The sequence below is a fragment of the Talaromyces atroroseus genome, assembly GCF_001907595.1.
Source record: "Talaromyces atroroseus strain IBT 11181 chromosome Unknown scaffold_21, whole genome shotgun sequence".
NCBI lineage: Eukaryota > Fungi > Ascomycota > Eurotiomycetes > Eurotiales > Trichocomaceae > Talaromyces > Talaromyces atroroseus.
Genome location: NW_017971453.1, coordinates 180,463 through 205,533, shown reverse-complemented (window position 1 = coordinate 205,533; position 25,071 = coordinate 180,463). Strand labels below are relative to the sequence as shown.

At 46.0% G+C, this 25,071-nt stretch overlaps 11 protein-coding genes across 11 annotated transcripts; 3 read left to right on the top strand and 8 right to left on the bottom strand.

The window, feature by feature from the left end:
- Positions 1 to 35: 35 nt before the first annotated feature.
- UA08_09403 (hypothetical protein) lies at positions 36 to 421 on the bottom strand (the record flags this gene model as incomplete). The annotated part of the gene is made up of 2 exons (XM_020265334.1): positions 36 to 237; positions 318 to 421. 2 exons carry the CDS (start codon positions 419 to 421, stop codon positions 36 to 38), a joined length of 306 nt encoding a protein of 101 aa, XP_020115489.1.
- A 479-nt stretch (positions 422 to 900) lies between these two features.
- Positions 901 to 2,259, bottom strand: UA08_09402 (hypothetical protein; the record flags this gene model as incomplete). Its single annotated transcript, XM_020265333.1, has 1 exon — positions 901 to 2,259. One exon carries the CDS (start codon positions 2,257 to 2,259, stop codon positions 901 to 903), a length of 1,359 nt encoding a protein of 452 aa, XP_020115488.1.
- A 539-nt stretch (positions 2,260 to 2,798) lies between these two features.
- On the bottom strand, positions 2,799 to 3,893 carry UA08_09401 (hypothetical protein; the record flags this gene model as incomplete). Its single annotated transcript, XM_020265332.1, has 1 exon — positions 2,799 to 3,893. The coding sequence occupies one exon, from the start codon at positions 3,891 to 3,893 to the stop codon at positions 2,799 to 2,801; it is 1,095 nt and encodes a 364-aa protein (XP_020115487.1).
- A 395-nt stretch (positions 3,894 to 4,288) lies between these two features.
- Positions 4,289 to 5,444, bottom strand: UA08_09400 (hypothetical protein; the record flags this gene model as incomplete). The annotated part of the gene is made up of 4 exons (XM_020265331.1): positions 4,289 to 4,303; positions 4,357 to 4,390; positions 4,495 to 5,275; positions 5,387 to 5,444. 4 exons carry the CDS (start codon positions 5,442 to 5,444, stop codon positions 4,289 to 4,291), a joined length of 888 nt encoding a protein of 295 aa, XP_020115486.1.
- Positions 5,445 to 6,031: 587 nt separating this feature from the next.
- Positions 6,032 to 7,038, bottom strand: UA08_09399 (hypothetical protein; the record flags this gene model as incomplete). Its single annotated transcript, XM_020265329.1, has 2 exons — positions 6,032 to 6,210; positions 6,306 to 7,038. 2 exons carry the CDS (start codon positions 7,036 to 7,038, stop codon positions 6,032 to 6,034), a joined length of 912 nt encoding a protein of 303 aa, XP_020115485.1.
- A 439-nt stretch (positions 7,039 to 7,477) lies between these two features.
- UA08_09398 (hypothetical protein) lies at positions 7,478 to 8,406 on the top strand (the record flags this gene model as incomplete). The annotated part of the gene is made up of 2 exons (XM_020265328.1): positions 7,478 to 8,347; positions 8,392 to 8,406. The coding sequence occupies 2 exons, from the start codon at positions 7,478 to 7,480 to the stop codon at positions 8,404 to 8,406; spliced, it is 885 nt and encodes a 294-aa protein (XP_020115484.1).
- A 239-nt stretch (positions 8,407 to 8,645) lies between these two features.
- Positions 8,646 to 10,018, bottom strand: UA08_09397 (hypothetical protein; the record flags this gene model as incomplete). Its single annotated transcript, XM_020265327.1, has 4 exons — positions 8,646 to 8,752; positions 8,856 to 9,734; positions 9,773 to 9,874; positions 9,949 to 10,018. 4 exons carry the CDS (start codon positions 10,016 to 10,018, stop codon positions 8,646 to 8,648), a joined length of 1,158 nt encoding a protein of 385 aa, XP_020115483.1.
- A 1,781-nt stretch (positions 10,019 to 11,799) lies between these two features.
- On the top strand, positions 11,800 to 13,171 carry UA08_09396 (hypothetical protein; the record flags this gene model as incomplete). The annotated part of the gene is made up of 7 exons (XM_020265326.1): positions 11,800 to 11,996; positions 12,062 to 12,124; positions 12,221 to 12,433; positions 12,518 to 12,548; positions 12,621 to 12,694; positions 12,799 to 12,948; positions 13,063 to 13,171. The coding sequence occupies 7 exons, from the start codon at positions 11,800 to 11,802 to the stop codon at positions 13,169 to 13,171; spliced, it is 837 nt and encodes a 278-aa protein (XP_020115482.1).
- Positions 13,172 to 14,035: 864 nt separating this feature from the next.
- On the bottom strand, positions 14,036 to 16,031 carry UA08_09395 (hypothetical protein; the record flags this gene model as incomplete). The annotated part of the gene is made up of 3 exons (XM_020265325.1): positions 14,036 to 14,834; positions 14,892 to 15,399; positions 15,455 to 16,031. The coding sequence occupies 3 exons, from the start codon at positions 16,029 to 16,031 to the stop codon at positions 14,036 to 14,038; spliced, it is 1,884 nt and encodes a 627-aa protein (XP_020115437.1).
- A 1,099-nt stretch (positions 16,032 to 17,130) lies between these two features.
- Positions 17,131 to 19,569, bottom strand: UA08_09394 (hypothetical protein; the record flags this gene model as incomplete). The annotated part of the gene is made up of 2 exons (XM_020265324.1): positions 17,131 to 19,466; positions 19,521 to 19,569. The coding sequence occupies 2 exons, from the start codon at positions 19,567 to 19,569 to the stop codon at positions 17,131 to 17,133; spliced, it is 2,385 nt and encodes a 794-aa protein (XP_020115438.1).
- Positions 19,570 to 23,599: 4,030 nt separating this feature from the next.
- UA08_09393 (hypothetical protein) lies at positions 23,600 to 24,774 on the top strand (the record flags this gene model as incomplete). Its single annotated transcript, XM_020265323.1, has 4 exons — positions 23,600 to 23,722; positions 23,798 to 24,039; positions 24,141 to 24,552; positions 24,601 to 24,774. The coding sequence occupies 4 exons, from the start codon at positions 23,600 to 23,602 to the stop codon at positions 24,772 to 24,774; spliced, it is 951 nt and encodes a 316-aa protein (XP_020115439.1).
- Between the last annotated feature and the right edge of the window lie 297 nt (positions 24,775 to 25,071).

Sequence of the window (25,071 nt, the reverse complement as noted above, 5' to 3'; positions counted from 1 at the left end):
TTATGGTAGATAGAATGCAATTGACCTATTTAAACTTAGTCTTTCAACGCATCATGACCCCAGTTCTTCAAACTTTTATAGCTCTTGCTCTGAGTGTTTCGTTTGGCCGTTTCTTCCTGGGCCAAATGCCGCTTGCAGTAAGCGACCACTTTTCGCATATGCTGGATATCGTCCGTTTCGTACTGACTCGGATCTTTCTCCGGGTTGTGCTCTAGTATTGATACGATTTTACGGCCACTTTCACGTTTTTTGTTTGTAAGTTCCTGAGATGGGCCGGGAAACGAAACGAAAGTGAATAACGAGTGATGAAGACTAACCTCTCATGACCGATAGTCTCAGTGTCACTCGAGTCGGATTTGTGCCAGCCCGACGATTGGGATTGGCCGCCCTGCAGCCAGTCACGCAGTTCGGGGGCGGACATGTTGACAAGAGAATTGAATTCCCTATAGATTTATGCAGTTAGCAGGCGTGAAAGATGTGACAGCGTAACATAGATAGACTGGATTGACAGACTCGATCACGGTATTATCGTCTTTTACCATTTTGTCTTCAATAAATGCTCGTTATTGGGCAATCAATCGGGTCAATTGAGGCTTTGTTGTTCGTTCCTTGCTAAAAGACAACACAACCAGTCACTCGATTGGTACTGCACATTGTTATTTAGATGGACAAACACTGCAATACATCATTTGCACATAATTAGGAGTCTTCTCATTTCATGCGGCGGTGAAACGAGATCTTTATCCATGCGTGACATCATTTCCGCCACTTCATCTTCATTTCCGCTTTCGGTAATATTTAGGTCTTAAAATTTGCTATGTAGCACTCGGCTTGTGGTAATTAAGAGACTCGTTGAGTTTATCATGCTTTTCGAAATGCCTGAATAACTCAGGCTATAACCTAATATCTCGAAATGAGATAGTTCCTCCTCTCCACGTCCGTCCAGCTCTTGACCTGCTCAATCTCCCCTCTTTTAACAGCGACATATGGCTTGACGATCGCCTCTCCGATAGAATCACAGATCACGGCGTCAGCAATCAGCTGATCCAAACTTTCGGATAGCGACTTCGGCAGCAATTTGGTGATTCCGAGCCTTTTTCTTTCCTCGGGGCTTAACAGATTGGCACCCACGGGCGAGGGGCCACCAGACAAGCTTATACCTCTTCGCAGACCATCAATACCCGCCGCGAATATCGCGCACAACGCGAGGTATGGATTTGCTAGTCCGTCCATCAACTTCAATTCGAACCTATTTTCTTCTATTCGACGGAGAGGAGTCTCTTTGTTCTCCCATCCCCATGTAGCATACTCGCCGCCACTCCAGATTCCGCTTTGCACACGACTGTAGCTTTCCTGTTGTGACAGAGTGAATGCCAGTACTGCAGGTAAATGCTCCATAATCCCGGCGAAGAAATATTCTTCCTCCTCCGGACTCGATATCTTGGTATTTCCCTTCTGTGGGTTGATGGAGATGTGTACATGCGCGCCGTTCCCGGCGTGTGATTCTGATGGTCGCGGGAACAAAGTTGCGCGGAGTTGATGCTTCGCAGCGGTCTGGGAAATAATGGCCCGGGCTTTTATAAGCTCATCAACGGCTTTAACAGGCTGAGATGGGGGAAGGACAAATTCCCATTGTCCGGGCGCGGCTTCAGCATGGAATTGTTCAATCGATATTCCAGCTGCAAGCAAGGATCTCGCAATTTCCTCTACCATATTAAAATACTCATCGTCTTCTGTGGTCATGCTCTGAAAGGAGTGATCTTTGTTGACAAGCTGGTACTCCACCAACTGGCCTTGTGGATCTGTAATCTTCTTCATAAAAACGACCTCGACCTCGAAGCCCACCAGCGCAAAATACCCTGTTGATTCAATCAAGGTATCGCTTAAGTATTTTAGTCTTGATCTGGGACATTGGGCAACCGCAGTAATTCCATCTGCTCCTACGCCATCTGCCATGATCACTACTCTATTTGGGGACCCAATTTGGCGGTAGATTGTCGACACGTCGGGCTTCAGGTAGAAAACCCCCACCGGAGAGCCCCCTTCGGCTAGATGATCGTGCGGAAGCAGGTAAAAGACGGCTTGAGTGAGCGATAGAAGTTGACCTGTGTTCATCAGGGTCGTGAACCGAGCGATAGGTATGGCGCGGACTAGAATATTCGCATTGTAGCCCATGAACTGTACCAGGACAAATTCTATGCCTGGATTTTCGCGTACGAAATGTTGCCAGGGGCTGATGCCATTCTCCTGAATTGTCATTGCCAATGGATTTGTTTGTTATACTGTGAAATTCTTTCAATTCTGCGTGTTATGATTGTAGAATTTGATCTGGAGATATGCAAGTTTGGTTGGTTTGAGAGAAGAAGACGCGAACAGAACAGAATTGAACGGATCCCAGGAGAACTCTGCATTTCAATTTATTTGAACGATACGTCAAGTCGTAAGTCAATTGCACAGAGTGTATGAGTTAACTACTATTACTATGCTGTGTAACTACCAAATGCATCTGGATGGATCTTCCTTGACTGTCCGTAGATCTCAATGCTGTGATTCGTCGTGAGATCTTGGCCTTTGCAAATACGGGTTACAGATCTAGCCACCGTAGCGGTGAACGAGTCCCAGACTTGAAGTTGTTGAACAAGCTGTCAGCTCTAAAAATCGGAGTCAGCGGCTAGCTAAGAATCTTTTCGACTAAATTGTTGTGTCAAGGATAGTGATCTCGTGCACCCCAAAAATCGACAACCCTCATCAAAAGTAAATTCTGAAGTCTAATCCACAAGAATAAATGATTACATACATCAAGGATGAGTCAAAGCCCAGTCATCCGGTATTCTAAAGTCAGGAGGTATCTTATACTGTCCATAGCAATGTCCATCAGTGCATTTATCGAGGTCGCAAATCCCATAAAGGCGACAATAGCAGTCCGCTGCGTGTGGACATGCTGCCGTATTAAGCTTCTCCAGAGATATAGCGCCGTCATTTTCTATCTCTTGCTTTCTAATGAATAAAATATGCCATATGTAAGACAAAATACGGCCTGCAATACGATCATCGCGCGGTGCTGCATCGGGGCCACTATCCAGAAGCCATTGTCGCAGAGCGGAGTATTCTTCGATCGAGTGTTGCAAGATATTCTTTCGCCCAACGATGAATTGGGCACAGCATTGTGAGCGTATTGTATCGTGTCTACCCAGCACATTGTCGTTATCGTCGCCAAAAAGAATTTTGAAAGCAGCCGGTAGAGCCGAATCGGACACGGAGCGTGCATCCCATGGACTTATCATGGCCTGAAAGGACGTTTCCAGACTGCCCTGTGGCTTCGCCGATGCAGGGCAGGTGCTGACACTCCAATCGCAGCGCAAATTATGATACCCCCAAGGCTCAAGAGCGGCGTGAGTATCCAGAGCAGCCAGGGCGGCAGCATTGTCATAGGTAGGCACGTCGTTATGCCAAGCCCAACGTGATCCGTGCACAAAGACTACCCCCGACTCAGGTATGTGGTAATAGTTGTCGATGATAAATGTTAGATAGACAATTGCCTCGTGGCCCCGATTGGCGGGAACTTGCAGATACTTTGACGACTCATCACTCGGTGCGTCTACGTTGTAGACGCAGGTATGATACTTATCAGCCAGCTTATCGATCCATGAAGTGTCACCGTCTGCTTCGACACGAGCAACCACCAAGGCCGGTTTCTTGCTACCGGCAAGACTGGGACAGATGCCCCGCGAGTCTACCTTCTTTCCATCTTGGGGCTTATAGCGGATCTCATTCCAGTCTAAACGCTTGTCCGCCAAACTCGAACTTTGCGGACGGTTGATATAAAGAATGAGTAAAAAGATGCCAAGGAATATGGCGGATTGAATAGCAAATCTATTCACTCTTCGGGGCATTGGGACCAGTTTATTCCATTATAGTTCCGAATAAACAAAAATTTAATATCACGGAGATTGTGATTCGCTTTTCAGTCTTCTGTCAGGGGGTTCGGCCAAGCGTCAACAGATGAACCGAATTGCGCCAATGGCTGGCTTTTCAGAGAGTGCGGGCGATAGGCTGGACAGTATGGCACTGAGCATATATATATTCAAGTTGTTGGTAGCAAAGCATCTATGCTAATATAGTGTTGTCGCATCCATTGCATCCATTATCGCGATGTTGTCTTTTTTAGCATTTATTTTGCATTTTGCGTTCTTCGGATGAGCTATTACAGGAACGTTCTGATTGGCTGGACATGCATCGTGGTACGTCACCTGCGGCTTGGCGCTGACATAATTACGCTAAGCTTTTCCTAGCATGCACTAGTCTATATTAGTATTAGACTATCGCTGAGCTACAATAACCCTAACCCTGACTTACTGAATAGTCCACGAACTGAAGAGTCATGAGTTCGCTGTATAAGAAGTAATTTATCTCATTCTTTCAACGCATTTTTGCACGTGAAGAAGTAAAAAATCCGAGAATAATGCATTAATATTTCATTCGCTTTACCCCTACTCCCAGTAATAAGAGAACATCTCCATTCCTTTGTAGTCGTCACCATAGAGACCACCCTCAGCAGAGCCCGCAGCGCCTGCCGTTACTATCAATGGCAAAAAATGTTCAGCTCCACCTCGGGGGTGCATGTTATATGCATGGGGGAACTCTCTCCAGTGTTTTAGCTTGGCCAACCGCTCGTCGGGGTCTTTGGTCAAGATAGCTTCATTAAGCACGCTGGACCACTCACTAACGATAGATGAAAACCCTAGAGCTTCAGCTGCTCCACCAAATAAAAGTCGAAGATTGTGGAAAGTTGGGAACCCAGAACCGAAAATAGCAATATTTTCTTTGCGCAGAGCTGCAAGCGCTTGTCCCATTTTGAAATGTTCAGCCGGGTCCTCGCTCTGGAGAACAGACATCTGAACAATCGGTATTGACTCGTCTGGGATGATTGATTTCATGGGAATGAATACACCGTGATCCCATCCTCTCGACTCGTCGAGCTGCGGAGAAAAGCCGGCTTTCTGAAGGTGGCTGTAAACTTCCTTGGCTACGGACGGTGACCCCGAAGCGTTGTATTTGAGCGAGTAAGCCTCTTTGGGAAAGTTGTAGTAGTCGTAATATAGCTCGTGCTTTGAGCCAGCAGAGATTGTCGGGTGTTTCGTAACCCAGTGCGCCGTAACAAGGACGATGGCCTTCGGTGCTGCAGGGGTGCCAAGACGCAGGATTTTTGGAACTCGAGTCTTCCAGGAATTAACTATATTGCGGTGCTCAGGATCACCAAGAATTGGCATAGGGCCTAGTGAAAAAAGAAATAAATCAGTTAGTCAGTACGTTTGATGGATTAGTTATGCCGCAGTAATCCATTGATGCACTGCGGTCTCATTGTATGCGAATGCCTCGAACGTACCACCACCATGACTGACACAGATCACTGGTGCCAATGATCCTTGCTTTTCCGCAGCCATTGTTGTTGAAATGGTTGCAATGCCTCGTCGAAAGAAGAGCGACGTCAAAATGCCCATAAAGCTTAGCACGATAAAGAAGATGCCGGCGGAGGTGGCGGGGGATCTCTGACCGGCCATGCAACCGAATTCACTTATATAGTTTCATAAATAGTTAACTTAGGTAAGTTTGTTAGGACTGAATGACAAAGCCACTGCACCCCAGCTTTGCGATCTGATGCGGGACTAAAAAACGTATACTATTCTTCATTCTGACAGATCGTTATCAATTTATAGCCAATCCGGCGCGAGAGCATATATCCGCCGCCCGGAAAAGCGGATTTACGGATCTGAGCTAGTCCTATATTGGCTTAGTACCATAAAAGGCTCGAAGTCTGCGAAATCTGCGCGCGCGATGGTGCAGTGGATTTATAACTGCTTAGCAATTGATTAGATTGATAATACTGCTGGATTCGCTTGGTTATTGGCCAGTCATGGACTTGGCTGAGTTTAGCTACCGCGGGATTCGTTCCGCGCTCTGCAGTGCTTTCTCCAAGCCAATTGTGTATTAGAAATCAACATTTGTTAGTTAACTAACTACTGCGAGTAATTTATAGGGCAGATCGAGCTCGAAGCAAATCTTGCTCCACAATCTCGTCCCTCTTGCTCAAAAGCTCATCCACGTCCCACTTTGCAGACAAGAATCTTCCATTAAGGACGCGCACGCGATCTTGGTTTTGTGTTAACCACACACAGAACGCTCCCGCAAGATCAGGGGACTCTGTCAAGTCTAAAGACTCGGTTAGTTCTATAGATCAGGGGAATGGAAGGATAAACGCGTACAAGGTAAAACTATGTCAGCTACATGTTTCGTTGAAAATTCACTTTTCACTCCTCCGGGATGCAGAGCCGCAAAGAAAATTCCATCATCATCGCCACCATTCTGCTGTTGCTGCTGCTCTTTGAGCATTTCGATGATACGGGCCTGTGCAAACTTGCTTGCACAGTAGGAAATATGCGCAACCGGTCCATTGATCGTTGGTGCCGCCATCGAGCTAATGCCAATGAACACCCCCTTGTATGATGCCGGGCTCGTCGCTGCTGCATCCCTGATGATTGGAATAAAAGACTGAGCTGCGAACACTGTTCCCAGTGTGTTGACATTGAATGCTTTCTGGAAATCCTCGGCCGTCTCCTGAGTAATGTCGTTGACCAAAGGACCACTATAGCCCGCGTTAACAACTACAGCGCCGACAGTGGCACCGAATTGGGCTCTTGTGGCCTCAGCAACCGCGGCAACATCGGATGGCGATGAGACATCACATTTCAATGTCAGGGTCTGAACCGAGGGATTGATGGTTTTGACTTCATCGGCAACAGCCTGGACTAGTTCTAGACGACGAGCAGCCAGGACAACCCCAGTGGCTCCAGCTCGGGCATATGAACGCGCAAGTCCACCACCTACAGCGCCGCTGCCCCCCAGTATGACGGCAGTGAAAGGCTGCGGGAGCTTGGTGGTAGTGGGATCGATAGCTGCGTACACTTCTGTGTGCAGCGTGGGCACAAACTGCCGCAGGGCAACCACATTGACTTGGCTAGGGGTCTGGGTCGGCGCCATGATCATAGAAGCTTATGGAGAAGTTCAACCCAAGCAACTCTCAAGGCGAGGATATAGGTTGTGATATATATATTCGTCGTGCAGCACTCGTTTCTATTTTAGCCAGCGCGTCGGGGATAAGAGCCGGAGGTAAGCGCCGGAGGTAAGCAATTTTCTAGTTTTGATTAGCATTCTCCTTCCAAAGTTCCTATTGTAGAGACTTCAGTTCCATAATCCTAGAGATCAATTCAAACGTGCTCTCGTGGGGTGTGCTTGGCCGTGGATCGTAGGATCAGATTAATGCTATCTGGTCTCAACGATATCGCTAACGAAGGCGACAACCGCTTAATGTAGGCCCCACAGAGATATAAGCAAGCCCCTCCATCCATGGATAGTCCTAGAAATAATGATTTTTTAATCCCTACCCCGGATTGCAAAATATACATAGGTACCAGACAATATGGCGGAGCTCAATAAACCCCTAACTACTCGCATTATTCCGCATCAGTTTCTCAAGCAACTCTTCTTGGTCGGTCACGTACCACAGAGAGCTCTTACATCTGATCCACGGCTGTCATACTCTCTGTATGTTCCCCAAGAGCACTATCCCAAGAATTCTGAACAGAAACTCCCTCTGCTTGTCCATGTCCATGGGACCAGTCGAGATCTCTCCCCCGTCAGGCGTGAGCTAGTCGCCTTTGCCGACTCTATGCCGTGTGCCATTCTGGCACCTCTATTCCCCGCCAACCTAGAAGGACCAACTGATTTCAATTCCTACAAAGATCTCCGCACAAATAGCCTACGGTCCGATCTGGCTCTAATTTCTATGCTGGACGAAGTTGCCTTTACCTGGCCCGGCATCGAAACAAGCAAAATCCACTTGATGGGGTTTTCTGCTGGTGGTCAATTCGCGCACCGCTTTCTCTATCTTTATCCAGAGCATTTGGCATCCGTTAGTGTGGGATCTCCAGGCCAAGCTACACCATTGGACTATCAGAAAAACTGGCCAAAGGGAGTTGCAGACGTCGAATCTATATTCAACAAGACAGTTCGGGAGGAACTTATCAAAGAAGTCGCCATTCAGCTAGTCATCGGTGCCGACGATGTGATCGGCCACGGTAGTTCGGAGTTCCGACAGTGGGCGCGAAAGATGACGACGGCTCTCGCAGGCAAAGAAGCACCAGCGTCTATTCAGGCGGATGTAAGCGACTCCAGTCTCGAGGTGGGCAACCGAGTAGACACCATCAAGAGATTGCATACATCGTGGAAAGAACTTGAGATTGAGGCAAGGCTGGATATTGTTGACGGTGTGGCTCATAAGTCCGCTGGGGTGCGTGACGTCGTGCTAGCATTTTTTGAACCTATACTTAAAAGGCAGCTCGCGAGTGAGTGAATAAAGATTGATATGGAATTGATTTCATGATAAACAAGATTTTAAACTGGCAGGTACATAGCATCAGCGTCTCTTGCAGAAAGAATTGTGCTGATATCAATAGATTTACAGGCAACGTATAGCTTGGGATTACATCTCAATTAGTCGAAGAACAATCATCTCATTTGACTAACACACATTTGAGAACATCATAAATGGATCAATTCCGACCTCATGCTTACTACTGGAAAAACTCTCAGTCATAGTACTTCTGCGGAACCCCAGCAAAAATATCTCTCTCCGGTTGATTAACAATCCCAGTCCTGAATCGATGATCTTTTGCAATCCTAGCTCGAGCCCATTCTAATACAGACACAAATAATGGTTAGCAGAAATTTTCCTTGGGCGGCTCAGTAACAATATAAGTCTTTGGATTGAAAAGAAAAATAAAGGAATTTACACGTACCTTCAGTTGTCACACCCTCCAATGCCTTCAAATGGTCCTCAGGCACTTGTATGCCCATTCTCTGCAACAATGGGCTCTTGAGAGGCTCCATGCGAATCGCAGCCTCTGGTCTTGCAAAATATATCAACCCCAGTCTTGGCTTCTCTGCTTGGTCAGGAGGCGGGCGTACAACACGGTGAACCGTAGACTTTAAGAACCCGCCGCTCAAAAATTCAAGAGCATCTGCAATGTTGACAATAATGGACCCAGGCTCTGACTTGACATATCTCCATGACGTGCTATCTTCGGGGTTTTGGAGTACTTGCAGACCTGCCACTGGCTGATGGAAGAGGAAGGTCAATGTGTTGTAGTCAGTGTGTCCCTTAGCCCAGAGATTACCTAGCTTGGCATCTTCTTCGACTGACCGCGGATAATACTTCATATATCTCAGATATTCAAGCCCCTTTTCTTCGTACCGATGGATTTGCACAAGAGACTCTTCATCAATTTCTAGCACGAATGCGAAAAGACGAAGTAATGGCAGGAGAATTTTGTTGTGAATGTACAAGGAAAACTCTTTGATTTCCTCGTAATAATCCCATATCAACTGGGGATGCTCTCGCTCATGCTCTTTTGTGAATTTAGGGATATTGTACCGCTCATCGTTATCGCGTGCACTGAGCTCGCCGGTCGAACGCGGCTTGTATCCCCTAAAATCTCCCACTTCGCTGTTGCAGAGGTACTTCAACTTCTCTTCGAGGGGCAGCTCAAAAAGCGCATCGGCAATGGCATATTGGCGGTTGACTTGCTCGTTTGTAAGTCCATGGTTGGTGACATAAAAGAACCCTTTGTAAGCAACGATGTCAGTTTTTTGATCCTCAGTATCCTCTTTCCTGGATACTTTCCCTCCAGTCATATCTACCAAGTACACTGCTTACCATTTGTATTGATGAATTTCAAGACTTGTTTTGCCAACGCTTCTTTGCCGCCTGGCTTATCGAGCAGGGAGATATCGAGGCCCTCAAGATCGGCCCATTGCACTAAATTTCAATGTTAGTCAATACATTGCCAATGCAAAAATAATCATCTGTAGGCTTGGGCATACGTTACATACAGTCTTCCTTAGTTTGTGGCGGCGGGGTGTATGGCTTCAGGCCAAGACTCGTGGTGGTAGTAGAAGACATCTTGATGGTGATCGGGCTATAGGCAGTTATGTAGCTTTTCAAGCAGAGTAGTCAGGAAAAAACTGCAATCAATTGCATAGAATCCTGCTCCCTTAAGTAACTAATTGCCGCTGTAACTCGGAGTTTTCCCCGACGTTTCGAGAGCAGCTGAGAGCAACGCTGTATAGAATTGCTACAGTCAGTTGGGCATCGCATGGCGGCATCGCGAATGCGAATCACACCATTTAGCAGCGCCCTTAGGGCTATTCCCCGATTAGGCAATAATCTGAAGGCCCGTCCGCCCGCTTGTTTTGCTGCCGGTTGGCGGCCCATCTAGAGCATGTTTACTTTCAGAGATAAGCACTTGCAGGTAGCTAAACAGGAGGGTACTGAGTTTAGCTGTGAAGATATTTTTCTCTCAGTGGGTATGGAAAGGCATCACGCCATTATAGAAACATCCGCGTTATCGGAGTGGCATTGGACACGGTTCTGGAGGTAACTATCCACTATATGCATGTGTTGATATAAATACTATGGAGCATACTACAGCATACCTACTGCTTTGATGCGAACATTCTTTGCAAAGTGCCGCATGTCGAATAAGATGGCAGACAGACACCTCGGCGATGTCCCACAGGACAAGGCTGTTGTCGACATTAGTCCTTTACAACCCGCCCAAAGTCCAACACAAGACACATCCGACCTCAGTCATGACCTTTCCTTTCGACGCCGGATAAAGCAAATCGTCTGGGATACACTAGACTATTCACCCGCAGAGAGAAGATTTGTCTCCAAAATTGACTTTTTTATCCTGTAAGAAACAACATCTCGATCTAATCAGCTAGGTCGGCCAAACTTACGGTTGATTGATGAACTTGGAATAGCACATGGGCAAGCCTTTCTTACTTCTCCAAGAACTTGAATTCAAACAATCTCGGTATTTACACCAGCTCATTCAATGCGCGCAGTACTTAAGCTATTGCCATGGTGCGCGATGCATCGTGAAGAATCTCAAACTGACTCATACGGGGATATATTCATATAGCAAATGCATACGTTTCAGGAATGAAACAAGAGATCAACGTTGTGGGAAACGAGTATCAGACGTTCACAACAATGTGGACCATGTATGTTGTTGCAGGCCTGCACTTTTTAACGTCTATAAATACACAGAACTAAATCGTGTCCACAGTGGCTACGTTATCAGTCAAATCCCATCGCAGGTTATATGTACACGGGGTAGGCTACTCTGAGTGGTCCACGGTTCATTTTTCCATATTGCTAACCACGTAACATGGATAGTCCGGCTGTCTCTTTGGTGCCCTTCATGGGAACTCATCTGGGTTATCGCAACGTTCGCCTCGGCTTCTATTAAAACACCACATCAACTCTATGTCTGTCGCTTCTTTGTATGTCATACCCTTGTTGAAACTTTTCTCGTCAATATCTGTTCCATATCAGAGGAGCGTATCTACAGATCCAGGATCGAAAAGCTGATGATGCAAACAGGTAGGCCTTGCTGAAGGAACATTCTACCCGGCTGTACACACAGTCTTGGGTGCATGGTTCACAAAACGTGAATTGGCAAAAAGGGCCTGCATATTCTTTGGCTCGGCCTTCGTTGGATCTATGTTTAGTGGTTACCTTGTATGCAAATCCCCCTTTCCTAAATCTGCCAGAGAGAATGCCAACGTATTTCCCGTCTTATATAGCAAGCAGCCCTATATACAGGTATGAACGGTGTCGGGGGCCTATCTGGATGGCGATGGCTATTCATATTTGATGGAATTATTACATTTCCCATGGCTATCTGGGGCTATGTTGCACTGCCGGATTTGCCCTCTAACACGAGGGTGTTTTGGCTGAAGCCACACGAGAAAGAGCTTGCACGACTTCGCATGAAGAAGGCTGGCAAAGCTTCCGGGGAACCAGTTACGTGGGCTGGGATGAAGAGAGTGTTGGGAAAATGGCATTTCTGGGTTTATACTGCGTACTACACGTGTGTGTGATCTTGGCTAAGTTTTTGCTTTGCACAATTGACAAAACTTACTTTTTATTGTGTAGGTTCTTCATTTGCAGTGAAAATATCGGATCATACATGAATCTTTGGCTGAAGAGTTTGGATAAGTAAGTCTATCCCTTATAATTACCCTTTTCTTTTATGAATTTCTAGGTATTAACGCAAAGGGATCTACGGTTAACCTAAATATGTGCTGAAATCAGATACTCGGTTTCAGAGATAGATACCTACCCAACGGTCATGTACGCAATTACGATTGTCACCAGCTTGCTCTATGGCTGGACGAGCGATTATATTAAGCTTCGAAGTCCGATCGTCTTCTTCTCACTGACCGTTTGCTTTTTTGCGGCCGTCAATTTGGCCGTATGGGATGGAGTGCCTTTTGGTCTGAAATGGGCTTCTTACTACCTTACTGGGTAAGTATACCCAAAACCAACAACTAGAAGAAGAGAAACTATCTTGATACTCAAACAAGTTAAAGCTAATATTCGAGTCTATAGATTCGCGCAGGGATCCGGTCCTGTCTTCTTGGTGTGTATATTGCCTCTGGAAAAGAAAAGAAACAAAAATTATCAAGTACTAATACAAGGGAAAATAATATAGACAATGGTCAATGAGGTCTGTGCTGGTGACAGTCTTGAGAGATTGATTATCCTTGGATCAACCAACTCTGTCGCGTATGGCTGTCCCCGTTTCTCCCTCAAGCTTGTCTCCTAGTTATTACCATTTCTATGTTATGACTTTCCGTCGACCCCGATTAACATGTCTACTCCATAACTAGGTATGCATTCAATGCTTGGATCCCACTCCTGTCATATAACACGGAGTATGCGCCCAGATTTCTGGTGGGAAATTCGATCACAGTTGCATTGATCGTCTGTGCTGCGATTACGCTCGTACTGGCTATATATTTGGAGAAACGGGAAAATATGTATGTATCTCAATTCAATTCACAAAGGCCTATATGCTATGTCATTTTCTCCGTCCATATGTCTGGCTACTTCCTAATCTCTTTTGCTGTGCTGACTTATGTGTCATATAATAGGAGAAACGCGAGTGTCGGGAATACCAGCATCGTTACAAGCGGGGCAGATGAATGGAGTGAAGGGGATAAAGGGGGGGAGGAGGAGCCCCAAGGGGCGGTTAGGGTTTGAACGAATCTTCGCATTGGCAAGTCGTTTCTTAGCGTGAGATTCACACATTTACTTTGTAGATGGGCATTTCGTTGCCCTCTGATAGGCAGTAGAAGAACGGAGGGATGCAAAAGTATCATATCAACGTCAAAGACAATCAATCTATTTGACTGCTCTTTCCTTTCGAGAGTCAAATTACCCTAATCTAAGTGTACATGTGACTCATTTCCTGTAATTGCATCGTATCCAGGCTTGCAACAGGTTATAGGAGTTGAATATCACACGTATGTACATATGTATATCTTTATACATTCACAAAATCTCCGAAAAGTAAGTTTCTAAACATGTGCAGACCTTGCTGCAGTTCCGTTGGGGGAACCCAAGAATATATGTGCACAGTTGTCGTAGACCAGTAGCCATATACTTACTCTCTGAAAATATTGCCGAACAAACATGACGAGAGCGAGTCTCATCCGAATACGCGCCATACACCCAGGCATGATCATACCATATCATAATGCCGTATGTGTAGCCAGCAATACCCGGATGGTGGTAAGCAGCCTCTGTCGTATTTGATAAGAGTTTGCCCGGGCAGCATAGAAGCTGCTGTAGCTGATGGTGAATTGAGTGGGTTGCGCGCTAGCCGAATTGCCAGTGCGTACATGACCGAGCACCGTTCAACAATGGATCATGCCCGCATCTCCTATACAAAGAGTTCATTATGTAGTGCAAATTCGAACGTACGGCAAGGCATGGTCACAGAAGTGGCATATATCCATATATATATCTCGGTGTGTGTCTTATGCATTGAAGTCCACGGCGAGATTCTTCGGCAAGGACTAACTCCGCTTTAGAGGCAAGGCGTAGACTAGAAATCATGCTCGTTCATGGCCAATTTTGCACCTCCGCCCATAATTTCCGCCCACCGTATCCACAAGCAGACTCCATCCAGGCAAATGATCTCATCACCGTCGTAACTTCTTCCCAGTCTTGAAGACCCAGTTTATAACACAAAATGCGAGTTTGTATTACCGTCCACTGACGAAGATCTGTATCTATGTCCTCCGCAGCGATGCCGCCAATGACCATACACCACAGCTGCAGTTTCATGAAAACCGGATGACATTTCAGTGCGTGTCCACATTTGTCCACAAGTTCGCGAAGTGGGAGCACAGTTTTGACGCGAAAACGCCGGCAAGAAGGAACCGGAAATGTAACATGAGTCGTAAATAAGTGCCCAACAAGCCAGCACATCCCATAAACAATGGAGGCAATCTCCATTATTTTCGTGGAAGAAGTGTTCATATCCTTATCTTTTCCATCCGTCGACAGATCGACTATAAGGCGAGGGTCACCCGTCATCAGGGGAAGATTGGAAAACCGATATTGAATTAAATTTCGAGCGTCAGTCAGACGATCTCGTACTACAACATCATCACGATGTGGCATTAACTTGTGCATACTCTCTGCAAGTTGACCAAGCTCAACGAATGTCCGCTGGATCGAATTTCGTATCGAAAACCAATTGAGCTCCAGAAATCCAGTACCTGAAATAGAAGGTAAGCTTGACGGGGATATATGGAGAATTTCCAACGGCGTGAAATTGACCAGTGATTCTCCGCGTTCGTTGCAAACAGGAAATGCCGGTTTCGTGTCTGTATGGGTGGAGTATTTCAAAGCCGTACTTTTAGGCCATTAGTGACAAATCGGAAAAGATTTATATATCTAATTGATTACTCACTAAGAAATTTTCCACTTCGAGCCATACATTCGAAGGCTGTCAAAACCTCCGTGTTGGTCTATCAAAGTTAACAAGCCTTTCCAATGGACAGGATGTATTGGCTCGTATCCGAAGATATTTAGGGCACCCAAAGAGAGCAAGGCATGGCTGAACGGATTGTGGTCCATCGTGTCAACACTGGCAGGGAGATCGCCCACCGGATCGCAAATTGCGAGCATGCATAAACCCACGAGGATAGCGTCAAATCCAACGGTGCCATATTTAGGTTTTATGAGTGCTTTTCGTAGTTCGCGCAAGCAGGTATATCGGTAATGGGATTGTTCAAGTTCTCGTTGACGTCGTTGAGCTTCGACCCCATTCCACAACATAATTTTGTCTAGGTGGATTGAAGAAGTGAGGCAAAGTGTGTGAAATAACAACGGCTCGGGGTTAGCCTGCACATATTCTAAGAACATATTTTGACGCCATTCGTTGGCAACGCGCAGCGCAGGTAATATGACCCGAGTATCTAGAACATCACAGTTAGGCAAGCGGGAATGCCACAGGGTATCGGTAAGCCTTACAGTGTTGAAGCAACACATTGCTATTTGGACTGTCTTGCGTGTTACATGCATAATCGAAGTAACTAGTGAAGGAAGCGACGACTATCTTATTTGGGTCGCCCATAATCCTTTGTTTGTTTTTATCCACATAAAGGTTCTTTGTTCGCATGATATGTTTGGGGGTCTTTTTTCGCGCATTTGCTGGCTTTGGGGGCGATACTTGGTGCATCGCATTATCTGGCTGGGGCACATCTTGCTCGTTGTCATCCGGCGGCGTGGGTAGATTCGAGACAGGCGAGTTCCTCAATACCAGGCCATATTTTTCCTGCAGCGTCTGGCTCACTTCGGTGTCGTATTCTGCTGGTGGACTAACAGTGGTATTCACGAGAGAATGCCCACGGCGACCTGATTTTGGACTTCTCACAGACTCTTCCTCGTTCACATTGGCAAGATCATCCTCACTGGGCGGAGGACTAACTTGATACTTTTTGAAATATACGCGGCGCATCAACTGAGAACGCAACTCACGCCGAGCATCTCGCGGGCCCGCATTGATGATGGTCGGAGCGTTAACGAAAATGAACTTATCGTTGGGCATTGTGTGGTAGTAGTTGTATGTTGCTCGCTGGTGATTGAATAATGCTCTCTCGTTGTCAAGCTCCGGTTCTGATGCCGGACTTGGATTACTGCGGTGTACTCTCTAGCATTGCTGAAACGTGCATTCGACCATCTGGGTGGGGACGAAGACTCGAGTAACGGGGAGGGATGTGTATTCGAAATAGATTTAATGCAAGCTGATGATCGAGGATGTGGATAACCAAGAAGGCATAGACTGGCCACTGGAGGATGGCGTGGTGCGGAGTGTGAAGGTTGAAGCATCTCACCACTTCTTCAGCGGGTAGAATTAGATGCAGCAGAAGGCGCGCTCTGCTGAGAAGGATCCAGCCTAGTGACAAGCGGGGCCGGGGTTAGCCAATAGCTGCCACCTAATCGAGAGGCAGGCACGGCCATTGGTCGATCACAAGGCCAATGGCACGGCTAAAGTCGCACCGGCAACTATAGCTCCGCCTAGCACTACAAACGGACTATTTGGTAGTCCATTGCGGCCAGTTCAGATTTAGACTCTTCAGAGCGAGCCCAACTCTTTCTGCCAGTCTACCTAATGCCAGATAGCCTGACTATCCGTATCCAGGCCCAGCGAATGAGAGCTTTGCGGGGTGCAATGCCAGCGTATTTTGCATTATGTAAGGCGGGGACCCCACATCATCGCCGCCGCCTGCTATCTCTGCCCCACATTATTACAACTGACAGCCAATAGAATCGCGCTTTGTAGGGGTTCGCAGTTTTTAGCTCCCGCCCGTGCCGGACGGGATGCGGATAGATAACTGGATATTAGCATGCCATGACTATGCAGGCACCCAGGCATTCAATAAGTTGACTCGTGATTAAACTTCGTTCAACACAAACCAACGAAGGCGTTGGACGTGTCCTTGCAGGTATATGCTGTGTGACTACCACTTCAGTCACTTACGGGTATCTAGTCTACATCTTTCTACGATTAACGACACCTGGAAAAGGGAAAAAAAAAAGAAAAAAAGAAAAGAAATCCATGAACAAAATTTTCAATTTCTTGGACTAAACTACCTAGGTACTTTGCCAACCCATTTTTTGATAGGCATCTTGAATAGGAATTTCTCTCACCTGAACCAGCATCTACTCCTGCGGGGACGCACAAAAAAACGAGCATGGCTCGTCAGATGCTGCCGAAACATGGAGTAGTCAACGTATTTCTCTCGACAGTTAGCTACTGGACAGAAATGATAGTCACGGGAATCGGCTTCCCCCTCGCTTGTCGACGTTGACCTCAACTCCACGACTGGGTCTGAGAGATGCACTACCGTATTCTGGGATGTTATGTTTTCCTCAACATCCGAGAGACGGTAATAGTTAGCCACGTTGCGCTTGTGAATGCCCTTGTAGTCTCTATGATTGCCCCATGATGAATGAACTAGAGTCTGGTTCCCAATCTGAAGCATTGGTGGGTACTTTTCATTTAGATCTGTGTTTGGCTGGGTACGGTTGAGCAAAATGTGGACATCCTCCTCAGGGGCATCGCCTGAAAACTGAATAAATATTCCACTGGGAGCCGCGCGAGCACTGGCCCTTTCTGGCGACGTGCTAATTGGAAGCTCTTCTATAAAATCATACAAGCGGGCCAATGTCGTAGGCTGACCAAGGGCGAGGGTAAGGAAATCGTCAAGATCTTTAGACACAAATTTCCGAGCCATTCTATATGTACCCTGTTCGGTTTCCTCTAGGGAGTCGAGAACCCAGTCTCCCGTCGGTAACTCCCACAGATCAACGTCAAATGTGCAACGTGGCTCGCACTTTGATGTCTCCAAGCAGAGTCGACCCAACTCTATGTTGATGTGCACTGCCAAGTCGTTGGTAGCAGTACGATCTTCTAAAACTTTATCTGTCTCAAGATTGACAAGGCACCATTCTCCATCCATGGCAAAGCGACAATGATCTAGCTCCCAGGCTTGTGAGGTGGGAAGGACCCAAGCGGGGCACGATCGTATTGGAAAAACCCGCAGATACTTCATGGTCCAGGTTCGCTGGCGTTTTCTCAGAGTTTTTCCAACCACGGAGCTACTATGCTGTTGATACCGATCGTCCACGAAAAATTGTTGTATGAATGCGACAAATGTCTCGACGTCCTTTTTGTTGGACATGCCACCAAGGCTTGCTCGAATGACGCCAGTTGGTTTCCCACCACGGACTTTGAAAGGTTGCCCACATCGAAAGCCCTCACAGTAGTTACGTCTCATCTCCCAGCTGGCTAGATTCAAATGTCCCGCAATACCACCAGGGTTACACACTCCGCCGGTGCGAATTTGAATGTTGCACGCGCTTGCGAGCGTTTCGAAATGGTCATGTTGAACCCACGCACCGTTTGACATGCAGATGTTGAAAGCAACAGTTGGCCCCTGTGTCACACCGTCGCCATAGATAGAATTTTCATCTTTATAGATTTTGCAAGCCGGGCGGCCATTTGCATGCCGTAGCCGCGATAGATCTGTATATAGGATCTGCGCGAGTTGAGAGGCATGCTCTGATATCTCATCCATTGAGTGGAATAGGCGCTTGTGTAGGATAATTCCGGTATTGAGCATAACGAGGCTATGAAATGGAACGGTACCGTCTTCCAAAATTTCGTGTGTATTCTGATATTTCTTTGCGTGGAAGTGATCAAATGCAAGAACCATATCTACCGTGCCGCCTCCAAAATACCGACGCGACGTCAAAATGGCACTGGACTCTTTGCGCACTATCAATGCTCCAAGATCTGGCATGCCGAAAATCTTGTAGAAGCTGACGCTAGTAAAGTCAGGCGCAGCATCGGGATCAGAAAGATCAAGCTGAGCCGAGGAACAATATGCAGCGGCATCCAGGAGAGTGTACAGACGTCCGTGGTTAGAGTGATTTCTCTGCCGCATTTGCTTGGCCCATTGCTTCGGTGTACGGTGACCGGTCATATTCGATTGCGCTGGGTATCCGACCAATTTAATTATTCCTTTGTCTGCTATCCCTCCATGTGTATTGTCTCGATCCACCGGTAGATAGCTGATGCCATCTTCCTGAGACTTGGAAGATCCAATCCATTCGCCCAGCTCTTTGTCTGATCCAAAACAGTGGTACCCTATATCGGCAAGCTCTCTAATACCAACGAGGCTTGTGTGGGCGTCTGTATGATAACCATACCAGAACCCCTTTTCTTGAAAACTGTACGCAACCAGCTTTATTGCTGCCGTGGCATTGGCGACGAAAACCACGTCGAAATACTCAGCGTCCGCACGGAAAAATTCAAGTACGTTTTGTCGAGCCCGGTCTACGTGTTCTGTGGCCCGTAACGAAGATGAAGAGTTGGAATGCGGGTTGCCGTATAGGCCTGACTTCCACAGTTTTGCTGATAGGTTGACGAGTGATTTTGCGTATGGTGTGGCCCCGCCATAGTCGAGGTAGCATGTTTCTAGATTGTAATAAATCAGTTTGATGTCTTTGTTGGGTTTGTGGTTTGACCTACTGTCGAGGTCTGGGTACTCTCTTCTACGTATTCTGTCGATGTCATACATGTTCCTGGTAATCCTTGAAGTTCTTCCTTTGATTAAACCGGTTTTCGGCCTCTGATCGAGAAAACTTTGAGTAGATTGGATGGTGGAAAATTCGCTCTTTATATACCTGTAGCATAGCTCTTTCCAGGTACATCAACATTTCTGCTAGCTAGTCATGGGAGAATGGAGTAGCATCTGCAACCCAACTTCGATTTAATCCATAATTGGTCATCCAATTTTCAGCTCCAAAGGATGGAAAGACTGGGTATTGACAATCCATGGACAATTAAGTTACTACTTCTGGTAGAAAGAAAACAAATTAGTTTACCTACCATGATAGTGATAGATGCAATACCACTTTTTGATTGGTAGTAACGAGTCCGCAACTATCTTGGTCTCATCGCTAAGAAGTCAAAGGTAGTACGGCAGAGTGAGTGGGTCATGATATGTACATACACTACCTGGGTAAACTGACTCGTATACCAATACCTGCATTGTATTTGGGAACCGTTTATCAAGTACGTACTGTGTGTTGTTGGCTAACATGCACTGTCATATGTACATACATTGTTTTTCCGGCCTATGGAACAACAGGGTGTCGTCAGCACGTGGATGACATCCGAGGCGTGTTCCTGACATGGACCTGCACGAGATTCGGCGTGCGGTCCTCATTTAGTAAATTGTACGTCCTTGAGAAACCACTGGGTTTCACTCATAACTTTGATTTGTCAAAAGCCACCTTCGGCTCAGCTATGAGCTGATTTGTATGCGGAATGTCCATGGTACTGGGAAAACCTTCAACATTTGAACTCGGAGTGCATCACTGCATCAGCGAAAAATGTAATCGCCATCCTTGCCAAGCTCGTATTGGTGGTAATGTCAGCTACAGTAGTTAGCTAAGTGTCAGACAGCCTTGCCTACACATGCGCATACCATCCGAAGCATTATGTAATTCCGAATTAGAACCCCGGATGTGGTGAAAATGGTTTAATTTAGCGAGCTTGCGCTGGCACTGGCGTTGCATGACGAAGGAGAGACTCGTTACCTAAATCCCAGCAGCATGGCATAAGCAATATCTGATCCTGAGTGTGTTCTGTGTGACCTGTGTGTAATGCACAGCAGACGTCCAATCATAAAATGTGACAATTCTTTCATAAAGACTGCATTGATTATAAATAGCTATCAACAACTGTGGCGTTTGCCATATTCAGTTTGTGAAGCAAATCGTCGTTTATTTGGAGAATTTCATTGGACGCGTCCGGTAAAATGGCACACTTGCGCTATTTTGCTCTACGAACGATGAATGTATTGTGCCACATTTCTTTCTGTTTGTTTCCCCTTTTTGCAGGCTGTCGACGCACCACTGATCCATATTGGCAAGAGGTCTATGTTAATTATTATCCTATTCTGGCTGGATCAGCAGCGGCGCAGGTGCATCCACGGGCATGTAGGCCATCCGCTACTTGCGATGGCACAGAGGGGGGATGAACCATGCATGCATGAACTAGAGTATAGTAGCACTGACATCAATGCTCGGGCTGTCTTTAACTATCGATAGCAACAGTTTGTCACTTCGACGCTAGATCCCAAGTGATAGGAAAACGTTAAATGATTGGCTTAATATAAGAAACTAAAATAGCGCAAATGGCCTCCTGACACTCAGATTGGTGGTATCCATAATCTAACTAATCGGCTCGGTCCCTGGGCAGTTGCTACGCTTTACGCAGCTAAATAGCTAGAGTCAGCGGTTCGAAATGTGAACCCACTATACTAGAACTCCGTCACGTACATATCAAACGATAGAACTCAGCTGACAATGACCGGGTGGCAATTGGGAATGGAAATCTAGAGGGTTCCAGGGTTCGTTATTGGCGTGGTATCCTTATGTAGTCACCGGTGTCCGATTTTTCTCCACCAACAGAAAGACCTTGCGAGGTGGCGAGTACGTACGGCGGGCGTACGGCGGGCATACGGAATAAAACAGTCAATGAGTGATTCTCGGGGATACTGAAACTTCGTTGTTCAGTTATGACAAGTCCATCACAGGATGGCATGCATCGAAACCATATCGACTCTCGAGACTCGGCTCGAGCTCTAAGGAGCACTCCGAGCTTTTTTCTTTGATTTCATTACCTCTGTAAACAAGATTTATTGTTATCAAGGGCTAATAGCTAACTCGACGATGCAGAATCTATAGTACTCCTTTTTATTGATTGCACCAGATGCACATTTGTGCCTAACTAAGTAGTTGGACTACACATGTAACTATGCCTTCACCTGCATGATGCTTTGAATCGCGTGCCCAGCTCTGATTTGCAGTCTATATGCCCCAGACTAGTTAAGCCTTCTTGAAAGTAACGAATCAAAGATGATGTCGGTGACCTATCAAGTCTTTTAGCCTTGGCTAGAAAGTGATTGTGACCTTATTTGACGTTCTCTATGGATAGACTTACAGTAGTTAAAGTTGCGAATGAACATCTTCCTACTCGTAGATGATGCCCATAGTCACAAATTGGCCTGGAACATTATACTCGATCCAAGTAAAAAATTCTTTACTTAGCTAAAGTAAATATTTGTTAGTCCGTAAATAGAAAATACTCGCTTCCGCTTGTGACTCGGTTAGATAAGATCAGCTCAGTCTGGTTACAAATTTACAATTTTGTCTGTCGTCCACTACCAGAATTTGCGGCAACTTTATATTACCTATAAAGAAACTTCCTGCAGTAGTAGGTTTGGAAGTCCGTGCTTTCATTCGTTTTCAAGAGGAAGAGTGTGGCTATGCCCTGACACGCAGCTTTTCGCCTTTTCTACTGTTTTATTCTGACCTTATCCATGTGTTATTTATTTTTTAAGTATTGATGCACTATCTCTTAGGCTTCCCTTTTCAGTATGTAACATATTCAGTCGTACTCGACTTGACCATCCCAAACTGACGACGCTGTAGCACATGCCAGTGATGCCACAAAGCAACGGCCCGCCAGTGCACGGGGGCGGAACGGCGCGGAGTACATTAAACCATAAATGGCCTTTTCCCCACACAGTCAAATCAAACTATTGGCCACAAGCCCCAGCATACAAAAAGCTGTCTATTCTAGAACGATGATTGGACTGATTGCAAAGCCCAGCTTGTAATGTCCAGATCTTGATTTTTTGATAGTACGTACTATGTAGTTCTACAGACTATGGATTAGTAGAAGAGTAAAAGAGCGTTATTTCTGGGATATCTTGCACAACTACCTCTCCCACTCGCTTGTGTTCATAACAAGTTCTTCTGGACGCCCGATTTCAAGAAGGTTCAGTGAAAAAACAACATGCTTGAACTATTGTTATGCTTTCATCAGTTGGCACCTTAATAAGCTTGAGGAATCTTTAATGATCCGTTAATAAACTCATCAGAATGAACGGTTTAAAGTTGAATTCATCAGTTCGTATAGAAGGTGATCAATCCAGCCCTAGTGATTTTCGTTTGTTACAGAACTTTAAACAGGGTTGCATCAATTAAAGTCAAGCCCTTACCTATCTAGGAAATTTTTCAGTGTTTCGAAATATCAAATCTCGTATATACCTTATCCCTCTGGTCATACTACACAGATATTGTATAATTACGGATATATGGCCGGGGTATTCTGTTGATACCTCATACACTATACTACAGTACCCTTTCTGTTCTCTGCTGTTCAGAGAACTTCTAAAGAGAAGTCTAACCTAGTTCATACAATCATCATGGTTTGATGCCTCGATAGCTTGAGTAGTGGGTTTGCCGACGAGTAGATGTAACGTCAGCCCTAGGCATGAAACCTAGGCTCTCACATTGGTCCAGTTTCACATCTGTCCTTGGAATATGTGTGTGTAAGTTAATAATGACTGGACTAAATTTACCACAGCCTTTCAAGTATTTTTATAGATGAGGTATAAAAGCCAGTCTTATGAGTATCAATTGGCACTAACTGCTATTGATGTCATTTGTGTGGCTAATATTGTGCCCATCTGTCACTCGACGGTTTCTCGAGTCTTCAATCTCTCTCTCAGTCAAGTAAGAGATAAAGCACAAATGAAGGGAATTACTTTAGCTACTGCGGCTGTTCCGCTTCTTCTCAGTGTGGGAGTTGCAGCTTACAAGCTGCAATGGGATGTTACTTCTAGCAACTTTCTGGACCATTTCGTTTTTGATACCGTTAGTATTACCGCTTTTTCTGTGCTATTTCTTGGTTTGTGTTTGGATCAGCTCATTGTGTAATTCATGGTATAGGAAACTGACCCAAGTAATGGTTTCGTCACCTATGTTGACGAAAGCAGGGCATCTAGTGGAGGCCTCTACAGTACCAGCAACGGCCAAATTTTTCTAGGTGTCGATAATACCACCGTTCTCGACTCATCTGCCACAGGTCGAAACTCGGTCCGTGTCTACAGCCAAAATACCTTTAGCAGCGGCATTCTCATCACAGACTTTAAACATTTGCCTGTTGCGGTTTGTGGTATCTGGCCGGCATAGTAAGGAGCCCATATCAGCCTGGATTCACACCATTACATATAGAAATGTTTATATCTGACTTTATGTTGCTTCTTCGGGAGCGGTTATTACTCGAAAAAAGTTGGACCATCAATAATCTTGCGGACCCTTATGGTGAAATCGACATAATAGAAGCCTACGACGACGTCAGCAACGCCTACACTTCCCTGCACACGAGCAGTAATTGCACTGTCTCGGATACGGACTTCACTGGAACCGATGTTCGTACTGACTGTACATTGAGCACGTCTGCTAGTGGCTGTGGAGTTGAAAGTACAGCGTCACAGTTTGGAGCCGGATTCAACTCTGCTGGAGGTGGAGTCTGGGTTCTCTCTCTCTCAGACTCGCTTCAGATCTGGGTATTTACAAGAGACAATATCCCGGCTGACATCACAGATGGTAGCCCTAATCCATCCGGCTGGGGCACCCCATTATTCGAGTTTGATTCTACCAGTGATTGCGGGGTTTCTAGCAACTTTCTTAATCAGACTGTGGTATGTGTGGCTCTTTATTCCGCTGAAATCTAGATCTAATAATTCTAGATCTTCAACATCGATTTCTGCGGTGAAGAAGATGCAGGCGGCAAGGAGTGGGCAACCTGGACGGATTGTTTGGCCACAACAGGTGTATCGACGTGCAATGCTTACGTCGCTGCTAATCCGGCGACATACTCAGAAACCAACTTTGTGATCAACTCGATCAAGCTGTATCAATGATATGGCTGTTTCAAGGAGTATTAGTTGGTTGCTTTGCTTATTGTACAATATGCCGGTTTGGAGGTCCAGAGCTCGTAATTTATTTGCTGTATGCACCTAGATACTCAAAGTATGTGTCGAGGGTCTCAAAATGTAGACCCTTACTTCTCCAGGAATCCGCTCACTCTTTCTGATCCCAGGATCGTTTAGACATCGGTATAATACCAGTCGATAGCGGCGATATCGTTGAATCTTCCCAGCCTCATCCTGCTTCCTCTTTGTTCTGACCCTCCATATGGTTAAGATTCATCGTTAAAG